We start from the raw sequence: 14614 nt of genomic DNA on the forward strand, positions 1-14614 counted from the left end.
ATGGATGACAGCTCTACCCCTATGAACAGGCAGTGAAGGACATGGGGTAGCTCATGGGGTGACATTCCTCAGAGGCTTCTAATTCCTGTCCTGTTACAGGAGTCTCTAGGGGACCCTTCCTGCAGAGCTCCCTCTTCCTATTACCTCCGCTAATGGGACCGAGACCTGGGTACCACCGTGTATGATGAATGCTGGCAGGCTCCTTCGGGAGGGGAGTCTTAAATTCCACATCCTATCCCCTTCCCACAGACTTCTGTCAGTGGAAACCTGTTCTTACCAATTTGAAAGACAAAGGACATGCAAACACAACCTTTTCCTGCACTAACAAGATCTCCCACCCCATAGATGTTCTCTGAATGATTAGCAGTGATAGTGCTGCCATAGCAAACAATAGTTAGAATGCGGCAATCTTAATGAGACCATTTTGGATTATTTTGGATTAAAGGATGTTTTCTTAAAATTTAATTTAATTTTATTTTTTATTTATTTAAAATGTTGTCTTATGGTAATGTTGTGGTTTAACCCCAGCCAGCAACTAAGCACCACTCAGCTGCTCACTCGCTCCCCACCCCCTGCAGTGGGATGCTGGAAAGAGTTAGGAAAGAAAAAGTAAAACTCATGGATTGAGATAAAGACAGTTTAATAGGACAGAAAGGAAGAAAATAATAAAGACTCGCCGACCGATGCCCAGTTAGTTCCCGAGCAGTGATCTGCTCCCCCCCCCCCCAGTTTATATAGCGGGCATGCCGTCCCATGGTATGGAACACCCCTTTGGCCAGTTTGGGCCAGCTGCCCTGGCTGTGTCCCCTCCCAGCTTCTTGTGCCCCTCCAGCCTTCTTGCTGGCTGGGCATGAGAAGCTGAAAAATCCTTGACTTCATATAAACACTACTTAGCAACAACTGAAAACATCAGTGTGTTATCAACATTCTTCTCATACTGAACCCAAAACATAACACTATACCAGCTACTAGAAAGGAAATTAACTCTATCCCAGCCAAAACCAGGACAGGTAAGTAAATAAATAGCTGGAGTTAACTGAGTGTACAAGTTCAATTGGCTGAACTAAGTAGTGAATGTTACCTGCAGTAACAGCATCAGGGTATTTCTGAAATACAAGAAACTGCACCTTGAGCCAAGATTCAGAGCATGGGAGCCAACAGGCAGGATACAACAAGAGCCTCGAGGCCCATGTGTAATCGCCAGGTAACACTAGCCAAGAAAACCTCCATACTGAGTTTGGTGAAACTGGAATGCTGAGAAAGCAGGCAATCACCTGGCATAGAACATTTACCACCTTCCACCTTCAAATTATTTTAAAGTTATTAACTGTCTCCAGAAGATTCCAGAAACATTAGTGCTGCCATCCTCATTTCAAAAATGAGACCTCAGAATTAGAGAAGGTAATGACTCTCTATAAGTGGTTAGCAGTGAAAGGAAGAAAAGCCAGCCCCAGAATGATACCTCAGGAGTTCTGGTCCTGCATGAACACCATTAATTTTGTAACTACCACTGAAAGTAAGCGTGGTATTATTATCTTTCCCCAGAAGTGCATTACTGTAATTCTAATGAAACTAATTAATTGATGAACTGATTAACTAACATAAGCATGCTTGAAATTCAGAATTTCCTATCCTCTGTGGACTTCACACTTTACACTACAAAATTGCTTTTCTGACATAATCAAAGCTGTCAAAAACATTACTGAATTTGATCCTACAATTTTAGTTTTCCTCTCTACATCTTCTACCATAAGTAGTTTCCAGTAAAAAGATAGTATTTCCTCCAAACCACTCACAATACAGCCGATACCGCACCTTTTCTTGCTAAGTAGAAACAAATCCTCAGTTTAGGGTATCAAATTTGGGTCAGGTTTGGATGCAGCACAGCCCCGTCCTGCTCTGGAACAGCGTGTGCCTTCCAAGTCTGGTCAGATGCACGTTGTACAACTGCGCCTGAAGGCAAGTGGCAGCGGTTTACATTAAGAGCAGAACTGGGCTTGGGACAGTGAGTTCAACAAGCATGAGAATAATGCTTCTTTCTTTAGCCGTCTCCAGGCTCCACCCTGTTTCTCAAAATTGCTGAACTATTTACAAATGTTTAAGAGAATGTCTGTGTTATTAGAAGAACGTTTACGTTGCCATGCATTTCAGATGCAGGCAGAGCTATACCATCAAGGCCCACCCCAAAGACAAGAGCTGCACTGTATTATCAAAATATGTACTGGTTCTACTCTCCACTACCATACAAGGCAGCTCTGCATTCCTGCTGGTAACCTTTTATTACCTCCTAAGTTTTCCAGATCACTGCCAGATTTCTTGAACTTCATGGAATGATTACAGGCTTCATAAATATAAACCTCAGATTCTTTTGGGCAGTTTTGTATGGGAATGCCAAAATGAAGAAAATAAAAAGCATTTCGGAAAAGACTGTTAAGACCATTTGTGCATTGTAATGGCTGCAGTTATCTAGTCTACAGTTTCAATAAACTTCACAAGTTAGAGTGAACCAAGCCTCAAAATATCACCGTGATGTTGCTATTACACCCATCTTACATAGGATGTTAGCTGAGGAACAGAATGCCCAAGGAATTTAGACAATGTCCCATTGCATTCAGCAGAGGACTGGAATTAGATGTCAGATGTTTCTGTTTTGCAGTCATAGTCCGAAGTCTACTAAACTATGCTGACTTCTTATGCCTTTAGACAGGAAGAAAGTATTACATAAAAAAGATTCCGAACAGCTTATATTGATACTCTCAATGCATTATGATTAAATTAAAAGGGGCCAAGAGTCCATCTGATTGCAGTAAATAAGAAATTTGTAGAGGAATACTCAGTTTTAGAGATAATTTCCCCAACATATTAAAGAAAAAAAAAAAGAAAAAAGAAAGAAGTGATGGAATAGATGCAAGTCCACAAAAGCAGCCTGAAAAACTTCTGAATGCATATCATATAGAGAGTTTTTGAGTTTAAAAACGTGCATTGAATTCCGGGAATGAGAGAGATGCTGTTTGTATTCTGCCCACAGTGTTCTGGATTCCTATTCTGGAAGGTCATTAAAATGTTTTCTAAGAACTGATGAACTGTTTACTGATTTTATTCTTACTGATTATTCCTGATTTCTGTCCTGAATACCCTTTCAAAGTTATGCATTAAAAATGCCTCCCAGCTTCTTTCAGCTGGAACTTTAATCTATGTTGTTGGTTTTTTCCTTATTTTCTTTGATGAAGATGTGTCCAACTGAGACAAGTTAAGCCCCAATAGCTTCCACTGAGTCAAATTCCTACACAATCTAACTCTTTCCTTTGCACCTGTAGACCACATAAAGGTGTCAGTACCAAAAACTTAGCTGTCAGAATGTGTCATTTTTAGGTTCAGAATTTGAAATGCGGAAAAGGTTAGTGCCAAAATAACCAACATGCTGAACAGAGAGTCACCCCACCAAAACACACAAGTAGGAAATGCTGAAAATGCTGAACATGGATTTTTCAGCCTGTTCTGAAGCTTACTAGTGTCAGATGGAAATGGGTGCAGACCACACTAAAGTACTGGTTAAGGTACTTTTGGAAAGACTTCAGTCAGTCATGTGTGGATGCATTTTCCATGTAGGGGTGTGTGTGTGAGAGAGAGAGGCAGGAGTCTCTTCTGTAATCTCAGCCAAACTTGGCAGAGGGATGGAGATCTAACACTTATTAAGTTCCTACAAGTTTTGGGAAACTTGCAAAACAAGTTTTGTCTGTTAATGCTGAAGCTCTGCTGAGCCTCAGCCTCTAAAAGACAAGGGAAATTTCACATGGGCAAATGAGGTCTAACAAATTCCCTAACCCTGGGAAAGGCTTTAGTCAGTGTTTGTGTATTAAACAGCAGAAAAACCTCAGACTGGAGTTCTCGCCTGTATGGAGTCTCTGCTGCCTAGTAAAATGCAGATGAGGTTAGAAGTCATAAATACATTTGTAAGTATGGTTCCCCAATTAGATTCTCTGAAGTCTGTAAGGGATAAACTCCTGCTGCAGCTTAATATAATACAATTAGATTGTCAATTAATCACAAAACCGCTGGGAGCCAAGCTGCTTTGGTTAAAGTATTTGGGAATGCTTGTTCCCAGTCCCAGGATCCAGCTGCATCTCTTTACTAGGGAAGACACAACGGAGCAATGATCTCAGCTAGAGGGAGAAGTAGCAGCTGGTGGGTACCTTTTTGTGATGTGCAATAGTGAAAAGCAGAGCAGGCCACGAGATACAAAGAACTAAATTGCACCCGTTGTCGGAATAAGCCGGTTGGTGACTACAACTTCGCTGGACAAGGCCCTGAGTAACTTGATATACCTACAAAGTTTGCCCTGTTTTCAGAGGGAATTGGACTAGATGACCTCCAGAAGTCTCTTCAGGTTAAATCTTTTTGTGATGTTATGAGCCCTCAAACCCTGAATTCACAGTTAAAAGAAAGGTAATTGTTTTGCTGTTATTTTGCTGAACTGTTACCAGTGCATGAACATTTGTCCTGGATGTCCTTAGCCTTTGGCAAATTTAAATGGACTTTAGCATCCTGCTTGTTCGGGAACATAGGGATTGACTCAGACTTTTCCAAATGCCTTCTCTCGCTATCCTTGTGTTTCACTCCTGATCTGATTCCTCAGAATCAGATCTGCTTCCTAGGAAGTGACATAAAGTTAAGCTCAGACAGCAGACATCAGCATAGAACATCAGCCCATTATCACAGAAAAAACATTTTTCTTTTTTAAATGCGGCACTTCTATTAATCAATGTACAGGTGTAATTGATTAGATTTTAGATACATCATAAGCATACAGCATTAGGAGCGTGGATTACTGCTGAAGAACAACCTTTCCTCACCACCTGTCCTCTTGATGTCCTCTTGTCCTTACCTCACAACCTGAATTATTGCAGGCTAGGCTCATGGTCTGTTTTCTACCCATAGCAATCATAGAATCATTTAGGTTGGAAAAGACCTTCAAGATCATCGAGTCCAACCATCATCCATGCCCACTGAACTGTGTTCTGGAGTGCCTTGTCTACACGCTTTTTGAATACCTCCAGGGATGGTGACTCCACCGCTTCCCCTGGCAGCCTATACCAATGTCTGACAACCCTTTCAGTAAAGAAACTTTTCCTAATATCCAACCTAAACCTCCCCTGGAGCAACTTGAGGCCATTTCTTCTCGCCCTATCTCCAGCCACCTGACAGAAGAGACCAGCACCCACCTCACTACAACCCCCCTTCAGGTAGTTGTAGAGAGCGATAAGGTCTCCCCTCAGCCTCCTCTTCTCCAGGCTAAACAGCCCCAGCTCCCTCAGCCACTCCTCATAAGACTTGTGCTCCAGGCCCCTCACCAGCTCGGTTGCCCTTCTCTGGACACGCTCCAGCAACTCAATGTCTGTCTTGTAGTGAGGGGCCCAAAACTGAACACAGCACTCGAGGTGCGGCCTCACCAGTGCCGAGTACAGGGGAACAACCACCTCCCTGCTCCTGCTGGCCACGCTATTTCTGATGCAGGCCAGGATGCCGTTGGCCTTCTCGGCCACCTGGGCACACTGCCGGCTCATCTTCAGCCGGCTGTCAACCAGCACCCCCAGGTCTTTCTCTGCCGGGCAGCTTTCCAGCCACTCTTCCCCAAGCCTGTAGCGCTGCATGGGGTAATCAAAGAGCATCATCAACTTTCCTTGTTTATAGTAATCGCCCTTTGCCACCTGAAGTTTTCTACCTTATCAAAGTAAGTAAAAAATTATTCCAGAGTGCTTCCGTGATTCAGCATTATCTTCCCTGGCTTATTTCGCCTTTTTCCCCCCCTTCTCCCACTTTACTGATGTTCATCTTAAAATACCACCCCTGTGCCTCCTCCTCCTATCCAAATTCATGATCGTGCTGTTTTCCACTCCCACACAGCCTCCTGGACTTACAGCCCCCTCCTCAGCTTATTCCTTTCTTAAAACCTCTCTTCTCTTTCAGTTCAAAGCTTTTTTTATTCTGCTGAGTATTTCCCAGGGTCTTACCTTGTGGATGCAGCACATGTGCTCAGCGCAGCACAGACGGCATCTGCTGGGTAACTGAAGAACATCATGTGGCTGCTCTGAATATTTCAGTTATTGCGAACACAAAAATCAAGTCTTGACTCATGTAAACAACTCATCCAGGGTAACCAATAAATACTCTTGATGTTTTATTGTGATGCTACTTTTTGTGTAACAAATGAAAAGTTATCAAAACACATGAAGCTTGACTAGTTTGTCATAAACTGGGTGTAAAAGTTTTCTACAACAATGTTAGGCTTGAAGCCAAACCTGAACAATGCTGGGCTTAATCTGTAGCAGAAACATCCTCTTATTTGGGTCATTTTTCACTTGTTTAGGGGGAGGCAATGGGGGAAACTCTGATGTGTTACGTTTTGTTGTGATTGCTCATAGCAACCACAAAACTCAGCATTGCTGCTCTGGTGGTGGCACAGCAAAGCAGGTACTGCCTCGGTGCTCTCCAGAGTGCAAGGTAAAAAATATCTGGCTCACTTTTTGTGATTTAAGTAGTAAACACAGGGTGGCAATCTACAATCTGAGCCTAGTCCTGGCTCAGATGGTTTTGGACTTTTGTTCCCTAAAGCTCCTTTATCCATTGTTTTGTTAATAAAGACATTGAAAAAATAAACATGTTATTTTCAGTACTTTGACTGAATTTTTTTTTCTCGCCACTTCTAGATTGTTGATGAACTTTAAATGATTTATTTTCCATTTAACACCTACTTCTGGGACCTCTTTGGCAGCGCACTTAATTTTATTAAGTGCCATTCTTAAGCCTTATACTTAATTACTAAACTCCATTTACTTATTTACTGAAGGATTGAGTAAAGGGAGACTCAGAAGGTCCTGGGCTATAGACTTTTTTGGCCTTAGCACTTTGAAGAAGTAAGGTAGTAGATGCAATACGTGAATGTGGATGATCGGTTACAGCCTTTTTAAGTGTTGAGAGTCTCCAGCTTTATACCATTAGCAAGCAGCTATTTGCAAGATGAAAAATCACCAAATCTAGTTCTGTGTGATCCTACTCACTGCTGACTGCTAATGACACAGCAATACAATTTTAATAGCATATTTAAGCTAACATTCAAAATCAAGTATTGGCTGCCTTGTGTATAGTTTAGATTGACTATTGCATTCTTAATTGCCACGGCTTACCTCCAACAGCTGGCGTGAAGAGTGCCTGCCCAGAAGTGACACTACATCTTGATGGTTGGGACATCCTCCCAGAAGGCGTGAGGCAGAATTTTGAGATAAAATGCTTGAGGACAACCTTGAATCTTCCCACTTCTGGAAGCAAACGCTTCACTCATCCAGAGGTACAAAAGAAGGTGAACACACCCTCCCTGTGCTTCACACAGAAAACTATAATGAAAATAACGTTTGTGCTCAATGGAGTGTGGCAGGCAGCAGGCTTTATACCAGCAGCTGGACTGGGTTCCTGTCAGTTCCAGGATAAAACAGGGCACTCTACAGTCCTAACACATGAAAAGGTGTGGAGGCCTAGCAAAAGATTTTGTATTGGCCTGTCACATCGTTTTCCACCACACACAAAAGCTTTATATATATTGATGTGAATCAGACTGAAATAGTGTCTTTACAGTGTTTTGCTTGGGCTGGCAAAGATGACCACATTGGCCCCAGTGACCCAGTGGAGTGCTCTTGTGGAGGTGATTTTTATGATGGCTTTCTACTGAGATGCCACAAAGCGTGGGGCTCTGCTGTGGTGGGAGAGCACATGCAGGACCCGAGAACACCATACAGGAATTCCCAAATTTTTGGAGCAAGTCCCTGCCCTTGAACTGCTGCATCCTCATACTAGCTCCCTTGCTACTGTTCTTACAGGACAGCCATTGTGCCCCTACTCCCTTGGAGAGCCTGTTGCCAGTTGAATTGTTGACCCTTTCCTGGACTGCCAACCTCCTCTTTGCCACACTTTGGTAGCTGTAGCATCCCAAACCCATGCTCAATGTTGCAGAGGTTGTTGAACCAAGCGTTACCATCCTGCCACCCCTACCTCACCAGTTCTTCTGAGAACAGATGATCTACAGCTTCCAAGCACCTCAAGTTAGTCTTGAACGTAAATAGTTTTATGCTAATGGTCATTACTTCAACAAAGCCAGATCATTTTTCTTCACACCATCAACTGTGTACCATAACTCTCCAAACCTAGGATTCTGCAGGAAAAGGGGAAGGTTCTGTGTTGATTGCTCATTAGCATGTATTTTAAGACACACAGAGGTTAGGTTTCCAGAGGTAAAACATACATATAAAAAGCTGCTTAAAGTATGTTTTTTTTTTTCTTTCTAGCATATGTATAACCATTGTAAGTTTGAGACGCAATCCTAATCTCAATAGAAGTTAAAGGTTATGCCTATCATGTATAAATATCTGTTACTAATTCAAAGATGCATTTATTTAGCTTTGTTCTTTCAAATTTTTTGCAAAGCCTTTGCCAGCCCGGACTTTACAGACCCACAGGATAACTCTTCCTTAAATAAAAGGCAATATTGGATTCTGACTGTATAATGGTAGTAGCAATCTCATGAAATCCAAAGCTAACTATGGCTGCATGCTAAGGTGTCCTCCAAAATACCATCCTATATAGAATTGATTCAGCCTTGACTTTACCTGTTCCCAAACAAAGGAAATCTTTTACCTGGAGTTCATATAAAATGTGTTTTCACAGCAGTAAGTCATTAAAAAAAAAAAAAAAAGAAAATGTTGTTCTTTGTACCACAAGAGCTACAATGGCATTACCACTTTCTCTTCATCCAGACTGTAAAGACTGATTAATACACTAATATTTGGAATGACATACACAAGTAAGTTTTGCTATATGAAGTAGTTAAAAAAAAAAGATAAAAACGTTAAGTGTGCTAAAAGCCCGTCATGTGCAAGAACATCCACATCTCCTGAAATTCCGCATGCTTGGAGTGCCACAGACCTTTGCTCTCGAGGCATGGAAGAGACTGCGTTGCAGTGTTTGTACAATGGGCCTCCTGGGCACCTGAGCCCTGTGGTCAACCAACAGGTAATACCTAGATGCTCCAGCCAAGGTTATCAACACATTAAGTGAAGCAGGATTTACTAATAATCTCAACAGCATTGCACCTCACCTGTAATTTTTGGGCACTAGGTAAATTTCAAAATTTCAAGGAGTGTTAGAAGCATAAGTAGAAATCTGGTAATTTTAGGGGTTCCCTGAAGAGGCTGACTGCTACTACCATATGCAAAAGAAAAATCAAGTTCCCAGATGTCCCAATTAGGTCAGTGACAGGATGGTCTCTTTGGTGCCCTCAGCTGCACCCCACTTTTGTTTAATCCCTATTGTTAAATTGTTCTACTGTATAACCCTACCTGTTCTTCACACCCCATTGCTAAAAACACTACTCTAAAAACCTCAAACTTTGAGTCATAACAACCTACATTGGCACAGTAGCCACATAAAATGCAACACAGAACATAAAGCTAAGACAGGCAGAAAGTTACATCCCAAAGGCAATTTTTTTTTTTCTCACACATGCTGATAATGACAAGGCCAAACTTGTCTTCTGCTGTGAATCTTTGTCTTCGTTTGGTGCTTAACATGTGAAGAGTTTAAATCAAATGTGTCACTCTGGCAGTAGCATGATCAACAGAGCTGGCTAAGTGCCTCCTCAAGCTGTTTCTTGCAGCCAATTAACTATTTCTGAAAATAAGAATATGTTATAATGAGTGCTTATAAGGCTTTCTTACCAACAAAAGTTATACTCTTAAGCGTAAAACTTCAACTTTCATACTTTGAGTTCAAAACTTCATCTACGAAATATGTACTTTTATTACTGAAGTATGCAAAATCTTCCAGCTTCTATTCTTAGTTTACCAAGATAAATAGATCCAAAGGGACCTCCATGATAAAATATCCAAAAAATACAAGAGGAAAAACACCCCAACGCTTAACTGCCAATATTTTTATCGTGGCAGTGACAGAATGAAATCTCCTTAATGCTTGTTTTCAAGCTCCAGTATGTTGACATATCTTTCAGCTAACACAAAAAGCATTATCTTCAGGAACATAAATTCCTTCCTAGCTCATTACAAGAAATGTTTAGTACTCCTAATCATCTCCTCATCTATTGTGTGGTCACACAGCAGTAACTTGGTCTCCCCTATGTATCATCTGCACATTACACTTGACCCTCCTCTATGACATGATCCTTTCCAATTACTACATGGACACAGGTTGAACTTTGGCTACCCCATAGCAGAAACACCTAGATGCTTCAAGGTTCCAGGAAAGAGAGCCAGAAGGGATCAAACAGACAAGGGAAGATTCTCAAGAAGAGAGCTAGCTAAAAGACAGCAAGCCAACATGCTTCAGAAGAGGCATGAAAAAAGCCAGTTCCAAAAGATGGTAGACTATTGAGATGTTTGGTTTGACATTAATTTCCTTAGCAATTCTGTCCTGATGGAATGAGTAAGTCCTGAGGTAGTGCCTGCTCATCCTTTTAAATGAAGGTTACACAATAATAAGAGTTTAATAAATAAAACTGCACGGAACAAGATTTAAAGTGAAAAGTAAGACTGCCATCAGTGCAAGCAATCACATTAAGGAGAAATAGAGCTGTTACATGGGGCAGCAAGGGAGGGGCAGAGAAAGTTGCACAACAGCTTTTCACGAAGAGTTCTTTATAAAGATCAGCTGCATCTTCTAGAATAGATGTTAGTGAGTGGGTGAGGACAGATGCACTCAAGACAAGTAGAACCCAGACACCATTAAGTAATCCTTATAGATAATCATTAAATAAGACCTTATCCACCCCCCAAATAGCATTCTCACAGCATGTCCTGCTATAGATTAAGGAGCACTTAAATGGAAAAATGGAAACCTTTTTTTACTGAGGCATCCTGGTTTTCCTTGGTTTAAAACTGCAGATCTGGCAAGAATACAGCCCCATTGGTATGAGCTGAGAGATATACACTTTTATGTACATCCTGAGGATCCCCGAGAAAAACTGTATGGGCTTCCAGAACATGGACCTAAAGTTTACATCTCAATTTAGACAACATACAAAGTATGTATCTCACACCAGTGTCTTATTTTTGCAGTACTCAAAGGATCACAGTGCACTTCATTTTCTCAGCACATTAGCTTACCTGTGTGGATTCAAAACTTCCCATGCTATGTCTTAAAATATAATTAAAGCTATAGCTTATGTGAACAAAAAGTCAGTTCACTCTAAGCTCTGAAGTTGCATATTTGTTGGAACAAGACCCATTTTTCTGCACCTATAAGCACATCAACAATATTACACAAGACAGTAAGCATTTCACAGTAATACAAGCTTTAAGTTTTTTTGGAAATAATGTCAAAGCTAGAGAAGCATGGAAACATTTCCCCTCCTCTTTGCCTCCCCTAAAGGGAATTCAACAAGAACAGAATTAGTAGACAACTCAAGTGAACAACGCTAATTTTTATTTGTAAGTGTTACAATACAGCCACCATAAAACTTGAGCTGAACATAAGACTTGCATAGATTTTTATTTTTTTTTCATTTTTTTGGGGGGGGGGGCCCAAAGACTCTCCATTCACTGTTTGGCACAAAGATAGCTAACAAGTTTCACTGTAGCTCTTTTTAAGAAAGAGAACCACACATTTGGTTTATCTAGTAAGCAAAGCTAATACACAGCTGTGATTTTTTTCACTCAAATAGTGAAAGTCTTCTGGGAAAGACTTCTTTGTGCTTTGGTTAAGAACTTACAAATCAAAAGCCTAAGTATGATCCTTTTGCAGAATTACATTCTTGGAAATACATACAGTATTGTGTGCCACATCCCTCTGATAGAAGGCAGAATTTATGAAAAGAACATTCATGAAAAAACAGAAGCCAGTTCTGAAAGGCTAAGAGTGACACCCACTGATGTTGGTGGTGGGGTTTTTTTGTTTTTTTTTGTTTTGTTTTTTTATATCTGGGCAAGACCTCCTATTATATTTTCCTCACCCTGCCATCTGTAAAATAACTTCAATATTCATAAAATGAAAACTTTTGCAGGCATGAACAGTTGTAAGAGAGACACATGAGCCAACACAGTTTTCTACTGGTGCAGTGTTAGTTTACAAACTAGGTGTGAGAGTAGTCACTATCCCTCAAGAACCCACATGTCAACAACAAGCAAAAGATTACAGACAACTTTTTTTTTTTAAGCTTCCTTCTCCCTGCATACTTGAGGTCTAGTGAACAAAATGATGTGGTGGTAAAGCTGATCATTCTGTCTAAAGTGCTTGATGAAAGCAGGGAAACTATAAAAATGATAAATTAGTGAACCCAAAAGTGGAAGAGTTACATCTATCACACAAAACAAGAAAAATTGGAGCATTTTCACATTTTCTTCTTTCATTAGACAAGATACAGCAAAAAGATCCTTCACAGTGAAGAGCTCCCTTAAAGTGTATATACTTCATAACACATTTTTTCTTGCATTTCTGGGATACAAAGTCATTTGACATAAGATGTGGGAACAGTGTTCCAAAAAAGAAAGTATTATTACAGCTAAGAAATGAAGATTACATAGCAAGTTTTAGTCATTAAAAAAAAAAATCTTTGGGAAAATGCTATTTAATGCTTTCAATAACTTTAAGTGCCCTGATACTATGTATTTTACAGTAGAAATGCAAGAGCCTTTGGAACGCAGCAATGCTTGGTTCTGTGCATGTCTTCTCTTAAGACATCATCTTTTTCTTACATTCCACTGAGCAAAAGACCATCCCTTCCACTGGCATGAACTTCTGGCCAATTAGACACTTGCTGCAACAGGAACACAAGAAGCATTCCTGCGTAGCATGCCAGTTGAAGTTGTTGTATGTCACACGTTGAACTTCTGGATCTATAGCATTATGACAGCCTTGGCAGATCTGTTTAGAAACAAAATGACACTTAAATGAAGCATACAAATCCTATCTACAAGTCCAATAAGAGTTGGAATTCTTAAGTGTTTTTGGAGGAGACAGGTGTTAAAAGAAGCCTTTGAAATACGTTTCCAGCTTTTGATTTTCCTTTATTTTTAAAGCAGAGTTCCCGATCAGAATGCAGCTGAGGACACAAACCAAAATAATAAAATGCACACAAGAAGTTAGTTGCTGCTCAGACTAAACTTAGACAGTTATGATGGTTAGGGTTTCCCAATGCCCAAATAATGATAAAAACTTGTCGTGCCAAACAGCACAGATCTTCATATATTATCCCACACATTTGAAGAGATTAGTTACAAATCTTCCTGTGCATTGGCAGCTGTAAAGCAATGCCAAAGAATTAAAGATTACTAGAAGGTCTTGGATATAATTCCATCTTAAAATCTGGTTGTCAAAAATTATCATTTAGATCAAGGAAGTTAATGTTTTAAGAGAAAAAAAAAAAAGCCTCTCCAAAAGATAATTCCTCATGCCTACCTCAGAAGATTATTAACTACCAGCTAGAGATAATAGTTTTTCCCTCCATTAACTACATAAACAGTCTAGGTGCACATTAGACTGAACTCCCAACTAACAGCTAGTTAATTGGTAGATATGAATGGACCATCATCTCAGATTAGAGCTCCTAGCACAACTAGGAATCAAGAACTACCATCCTTTCCCAAACTTCTACCTTTACCCCATCAGTCACTCTCCTTTATAACTCATGTGGTTAGAAATACAAAGAAACAGAAGTACCTAGATTGCAGTTGCCACTACGGGCTTTTAGCAGACAAGCTGAAGTTGAATCCCACTGGTCACAATGAACTATAATTGACATGAACTAAACATTTAGCAGCATTACTCATCTTCACCAACTTTACTCCTCCTGTTACAAAATCCTGCTTCACCACTGGCAAAGTTAAAGGTATTTTCGGAACAGCCTCCCTCCTGCCAGTGTTCAAGTTTATGAATTGTCAAAATACTTGTCTGCTTTTAAGTTTTTCTTCAGCAGGGAAAAAGATGATTAACTTGAGCCTAAACTTGCATTCAATTTATACTCTTCAGATACTCCCACACTGGGAGAAAGTGAGAGTTTCAAACTCCATAGATGTATGTTCCCTTCCTTCACAGCACCAACAAGTCTGTAAGGATCTTACCGCAGCATGGTTCTTCACATAGCAGGGTTTGCAGACTGGCTTGTCATTCACCATTACATAGATTTCCCCAGCCAGAACGCAATCACAGTCAAAACAGCAGAAGTGTTTCAGATGCCAGTTTTGACCTTCCGCTTGAGTATATTCATTGCTGAATATCAGCTATGACGAAGATACAAACAAATATTATTATATGCATTTAAATAGTATGTCTCTTAATAAAGCTAGCCTCAGGATGCTTTGTAATTTCCAAGGAACTCCTGGTGATTCCACCGTTTCAAATTATTTCAACAACAAAACCGAATGCATTCACTTGTTTGTTTCCCAAAAGCCTCCATTTCATTTATTAAAAGCCAATAGATGCCAAAGACACCGAGCAGGCTGTTCTCTGTATGCTGCACAAGGTGTAATTTAGTAAGGCACTCCCCCTAGTGTCGCTCATGAGGAAACAACTGCATAACTGGGACTGTAGAAGCATTTGCACTCGTGTATTACACCCT

General features: G+C 40.4%; 1 protein-coding gene across 2 annotated transcripts in view; it reads right to left on the reverse strand.

Moving 5' to 3' along the window:
* Positions 1-1108: 1108 nt before the first annotated feature.
* Positions 1109-14614, reverse strand: part of TES (testin LIM domain protein) — a 39023-nt gene continuing 25517 nt past the window's right edge. The window contains exons 6-8 of one of the 2 annotated variants that reach the window (XR_005932518.1): positions 14118-14276; positions 12502-12921; positions 1109-1121 (exon numbers count right to left, since the gene is read on the reverse strand). Coding sequence is in view for 1 of the 2 variants with exons in the window: in XM_030015993.2 (XP_029871853.1) it covers positions 12730-12921; positions 14118-14276 (351 nt within the window). In the remaining variant the exon portion in view is untranslated. Of the gene's footprint in view, positions 1122-11462; positions 12922-14117; positions 14277-14614 lie in introns of those variants that run through there. The other variant, XM_030015993.2, reaches the window with a different exon arrangement.

This window comes from Aquila chrysaetos, chromosome 5 (assembly GCF_900496995.4).
Source record: "Aquila chrysaetos chrysaetos chromosome 5, bAquChr1.4, whole genome shotgun sequence".
NCBI lineage: Eukaryota > Metazoa > Chordata > Aves > Accipitriformes > Accipitridae > Aquila > Aquila chrysaetos.